The following is a 6,000-nucleotide window of genomic DNA, read 5'->3' on the forward strand; positions in this document are numbered from 1 at the left end:
CGCAGTGTTGATGATATTTGGTCCTCTAGAAACACGAGAATATGTCTGTATGTCCGTCGTTATCAACGAACACGGACCATTTGCAGCAGAAAAGTGAGGAATAATAATCTATATACATTCATAAAGTTTCACCAAAATCTGATAATTTCTGAAATAATGTGAAAATATTAACAGCTAGAGATTTTGGATTTTCATGACCTTACTGTGACCCTGACCCTGCAAAGCTAATCACTTATGAGTTGGGTCGTAGTCCAAGTGTACACGATGTACAAATACATTCAACCGTTTTCGAGAAATTCTGTTGACAAACACACACAAACAGGAGTGAAAACATAGCTTTTGTAACTTTCGGTGGCAAAGATAATAACAAGCCGTTACGATAAATATTCTGTTTTTTTATCTCTATCTGAATATGTCAATAGATTTAGATCCAAGTCATACAAGCTCAACTTTTTAAAGAACATATATAATTATAGCAACACTTTCAAATGATTTATTGTGCGATTTAACTCAGTATGAACATATTCTGTTGTTGTAGGTCTTGGTATCATCACTGATCACCTAATCTAGAAGAAGTTAAGAGACTGTTCTAGACGTATCGAAGAATAAGGAAGGATGTTACCAAGCTTTTCAGGACCAGTTTTTCCATTTCTCCCAACATATGACCCTCAGGGTCATTCTCCAACAGGGGACTCTGCTGGTAACCTTAACTTTACGGACATCAGTGACGGCAACAATATCCTGGTGGGAGACTCTGTGAGTGTCGGAGAATGGGCAGTTCGGATACTGGGTGCATGTGTGTGTACAATGTTGATTACCATGACGCTCGTGGGTAACGTGTTCGTCATCGTCGTTGTGGCCCGTTTTCAACGGTTAAGGTCAGTGACAAACTTACTTCTTGCTAGCTTGGCCTCTGCTGACATCACAGTGGCACTTTTCGTCATGCCTTTATTAGTTTTATATGACGTAGAAAGGAAATGGCGTTTCGGGGCTATTGCCTGCCATTTGTGGATATCGTGTGACGTTATGTGCTGCACAGCATCCATTCTACACCTATGTATGATAGCTTTAGACCGGTTCTGGGCTGTTACTAGACCGTTTCGGTACCAGATGTTTGTTTCCAAGAAGAGAATACTTGTAGCTGTCGTGTGTATTTGGATTTGCAGTGGGGCTATTTCCTTCATTCCCATTTTTCTTGGTTGGTATGACAACAGTGATGGCACAACATCTATCTTTCAGGAGAGCGACGAGTGTTCCCTGGAAGTTAACCGAGTGTACGCAATAATTTCTTCCATGACATCTTTCTACCTCCCACTTCCGGTAATGTTCTACGTCTATTTCCGGATCCTGTTAATAGCGGAACGCCAGGCTAGAGAGATCAAGCATCTGGAAGTGTCACCCAGACAGAGGATCAACAAGTGAAGCGAAGCCTCCGGCGTCGTTCCAGACAGCTAATAACTGATACAAAAGCAATTCGAACACTAGGAATAATAATGGGTGTTTTCTGTGTCTGTTGGCTGCCTTTTTTTCCTTATGTATGTCATCCTTGCTTACTGTAAGCAATGCGAATTAAGCTACGAGTGGCGTAGCGCACTTACGTGGTTGGGCTACCTCAACTCTTCCTTTAACCCATGTATCTACGTTTTCCTGAACAAAGAGTTCAAGGAGGCATTTATGCGAGTGCTGGGCTGTAGATATCGTTCTAACTCCTCTGAATATACCGTACCTGATGACATCAGCTCTGCCAATCGTCATCCTCAGAGGATGGAGAGGGTTCACATTACACACCAACCAGATGAAGAGAATGGTAGGGTGTCCAGTAGTCGACAGAGACATCTGGATAAAGGAAGCCCTTCCAGTTCACGAAAAACTAGTATTTCAACCTTCGCCATGGACAAGTCGCCCTCTGTTGGTAGAGGACGCACAGATAACAACTGCGTACGTAGAACCAGCAACACAATCACGGAACACGAGACACACAATATTTTAACAACAGCCGAAAAACCAGGAGAATACGAAGAAATGACAATAAATACAAAAATACATAATTTTAGTTCAAATAAGCCGTCATCAGAATTGCATAACGCTGTTACTAGTTTAACAGATTTGTCCGGTTGTAATACCACTAAAATAACCACACACTGTCCTGGTTACAAAGAGTTTACATTAGTCACAGAGTTACATGATCATAATTTCATATCCAAGTTTAAAGAGCGCAAAACACTCACCGTATAACTTACATTTCGCAGGGTAATACTAACGTAATATGTAAAAATCTACAAGACAACCCTAAATGTGAATGACGGAAAGAGACAATATGACTCTAACAGCAGATCATAACTTTACTGCATCGAGTATGGGGCTATGTTTTGATTTCTATTTTGCAATGTACCTTGGATTAAAGAAAGCAATTTTGCGGATTTTGAACAATTAACCCGGACAATAAACTTGGCATTTGGCCAGTATTTCCATGAAAATGTCCGGTTGTGACCAGTGCTCGACGAATATGCGTTTTCCAAAAGACAGAGTTCAAGATAAATAGTTGCTGTATTTACCTTGAGAAGTGAACCGACTGTTAAAATACCTGTCATGAAGTTTATTGACTCTAGGTTCTTCTCCTATAAATATACGTGAGAAAACTTTAAAACACGATAAGTAAATTGATGTTTAAGGTTTTATCGCGCGAACGACAGTGGCAGGAGAAATATTGTTTTATATGTTGGAAAAAGAGATTCACGTTCTTCAACTTGGCGAAGTTAAAGTTTCTAACAGGTTCTTAATTGTAACTTGTCAATAAAATTATAAAAATAAAAATGGTATAATTAATAGAATGTTTTATTGGTGCAGAGACTTAGAATCAAATAACAAGTAATTTACAGTAAGCTACTTTCATCTAAATATAACGTGGATTCAATATCTTGTGATTAGCAATAAGTTTGCCGTTTTCAGCGATTTTATTTGCCATACAATAGCTATTGATAAACGACAATCTTCTGTCGTTGTTACATTCACGTGCTCTACAATAACGTGTGATTATGGGTTGTAATAATAATAATCGTTACTTTTACCCTTGATAATGTTAGCTCCTTATTAGGTGCTGTATTCTTATTGTCACATTAAGTTAATTACAATGGCCGCAGTTGTTGATAGTACTGTGATGTAATCTCTTTTTTCTTTCATTTGTGGCGTGAATGTAGGTGTATTAGTATATAAATATAATTATTCGCACCAATACCTTTATGTGATGTGTACCAGCACATAAGTACTGTGGCGTGAATGTAGGTATATTAGTATATAACATAATTATTCGCACCAATACTTTAGGTGATGCGTACTAGCACATGAGTACTGGAAGTAACCTTTATCGTTTAATTTATTTTACGAATAATGAATCATGAATAGCTATAACTTACTGTTAATAATTCAGGCGTTTGGTTTTATTAAGATGTGTTAAGTGTTTGGACGCTGAAATCTTTAAATGATGTCATAAGATCCCCAAGCCATCAGCATCTTATGAGTCAAAGTTCAAGCACTATGACAATTGAATGAATGTTTGTTTAATTATCTGCTTAACAGTTTCGATAATTAATTTTATTTGAAACTGTGGTTAAATGCATAAAACATTAACAAATATATGGAATTGCTTCTAGTGTGCTTTGTACATGTAAATATATTTAAATGATATGATATATTTAAAATAAAGAAATACTAGGATAAACTGATTAACTGATAGATGCAACTACAACTGTATTTTGTTCATCTGTCTAACTCGCAGAATCAAACTACTCATTTCAGAATTAATAAGTTAGTGTTCAGTATTATTATGATTTATGAATATAAACAGCTATCATGAACAACATCGTTCTATCAAATGTATGTTTTCAAGTTGTAACAAATTGCAATACAACTGTATAACTAATAAGTAAAAAACTTTGACATTAAAGTTTGATCACAATTAATGTAGCAGTTTTTATAATCAGGGTGTCCTAATGAGGTCAACAAGACAACTGGACACGTTTTATTCATCTACACAGTAGTTTTACAATGTCTCATCATATAATCAGATTACAAGAACAATAAAACTACTGTCTATATATATTGCTCATTCAACCTAATAATTTGTTAATCATCCTAATTTCAAACTTTAGTAAAAAATTCCTTATATCTCTTGTTCTATTGAAATAATGACGATAAAATTAATTATTTAAACCTAAATTTGAATTTTTTCGTCAGCTTGGTTATCTTTTATAAACTAATAAAGGCCTCAACTATTCATGTTGGTTTTTTTTTTGTTCATCGATCATGAGCCCTCTAGGATTTGAAACAGTTCAAGTTAATTAAATTTACTTAATTTAAAATAATAAAAAATGGAATTTATAAACCTCTCCATAAACGATGAAGTATATTAACTTCGAAAAATATTCATAAGACTTTCATACAAGTATAAATATATAAATTAGACAAATATGTTTTTATATAAAATATTTTCTGTTAAATTATGAAATTATTTTCACACAAGTTTCTTTGCTTTGCCTAAATTATGAAGTTAAAATTAATCAAGCATATCTGAACAATTTGGTGACAGGTGGAAAATTTGTTAGCCTAGTTCGTTCTCTTTCCCCATTAGTTAACGTCTCGTGTTAACCTAGACTGTGCCCTGTCCCCATTGGATACCGTTTTTATTAGCTTGTTAACTTAGACTGTGTCGTCTCCTCATTGTGTAACATCTCTATTAGTTTGAGTGAAAATGCCCAGTGTTTGTCGAATAAGTTTACTGGCTTCCGGGAAAGTAAAAATTAAATATTTTCAGCATGACTATAACCTTTAACAACTATTTTGTTCTACTTACACAGAGAGTTTAAATGTTTGTGTTACCATAATGAAAATTTTGTTTCGTTGTGAAATCAATCATCTTATACGCACAACGTTTCAAGTTTCATGTCACAGTAATTTTTCTAGTTGCCGTATTTCATTACAAGTTTATATTTACAAAAATAAATTTTATTTCTACAAAGATGACTACTACATACTTTACCATACGTTTGAGGTTTTTAATAAAAATAGCTTATATTCAGACCTCTAATTGGCTGAAATCCTTGGTTTAATTTTATACATTTAACTAATAATCAGAATTGTATAAAAATCTTGCTTGGGGATGCCATTTTTTCTATTGTGATAGCTATAAAGTACTCAAATATGAAACATTTTTTGCTTGTTTTTTTATCTAAATTCATTACTGTTGTTTTACTGAACACTCATCAAACAGTCTTTTACCTAAATATGCTGGAAGATTGCATGAGAAATAAGGGTTGTTGGGTGACCCATAAGAGGCACAGATAGCCTAGCTGCTTTGTGCCATAAAACACCAACCAACCACTGACCCATAAGATGGCGGAAAGACGCAAGGGTGCAAATTCGTGACGTCATGTGAAAACGAATGACTGATGACAGTACGTTTGCATCTGATGTGCATGGTTATATTTATATATGTATACGCATCTAAAAGATTACAAAATATTTCACAAGTTTGAAACAGTTACGTACGATGTTTTTCATAATTCCCAAAGCATTCTATCTCAACTGTTACACTTCTTTCGCTCAACAATATCACAGCATACGATAAATTCCCACAATCACCGTCATCGTTAATCGGTTTTTGAAAATCGAAAAGGCTTTTCAGTGTATCAACCAAACCCATTTTAGTAAACAGATATTAGAGTTACGTAAGTAATTTGAACAAAGCTTAGTATAAAACGATCAAAATCCTGAAACCCGAACGCTTTTGAAAGGTGGTCTTGAGGAAGAATGTGTCCATCTTTCGAAGGTGGTCTTAAGGAAGAATTGTCCATCTTTCGAAAGGTGGTCTTGAGGAAGAATGGTCCATCTTTCGAAAGGTGGTCTTGAGGAAGAATGGTCCATCTTTCGAAAGGTGGTCTTGAGGAAGAATGGTCCATCTTTCGAAAGGTGGTCTTGAGGAAGAATGGTCAATCTTTCGAAGGT

At 35.2% G+C, this 6,000-nt stretch overlaps 2 protein-coding genes across 2 annotated transcripts in view; both read left to right on the forward strand.

Moving 5' to 3' along the window:
• LOC143238065 (histamine H2 receptor-like) overlaps positions 1-2,357 on the forward strand; it is a 47,771-nt gene extending 45,414 nt beyond the window's left edge. The window contains 3 exon segments of the mRNA XM_076477992.1: positions 539-1,396; positions 1,399-1,523; positions 1,525-2,357. Coding sequence (XP_076334107.1) covers positions 616-1,396; positions 1,399-1,523; positions 1,525-2,235 — 1,617 coding nt within the window. The 5' untranslated portion in view covers positions 539-615 and the 3' untranslated portion in view covers positions 2,236-2,357.
• LOC143240139 (nicotinamide N-methyltransferase-like) overlaps positions 1-6,000 on the forward strand; it is a 425,422-nt gene that overhangs the window by 203,558 nt on the left and 215,864 nt on the right. The window lies entirely within an intron of this gene.

This window comes from Tachypleus tridentatus, chromosome 13 (assembly GCF_004210375.1).
Source record: "Tachypleus tridentatus isolate NWPU-2018 chromosome 13, ASM421037v1, whole genome shotgun sequence".
In the NCBI taxonomy this organism is placed as follows: domain Eukaryota; kingdom Metazoa; phylum Arthropoda; class Merostomata; order Xiphosura; family Limulidae; genus Tachypleus; species Tachypleus tridentatus.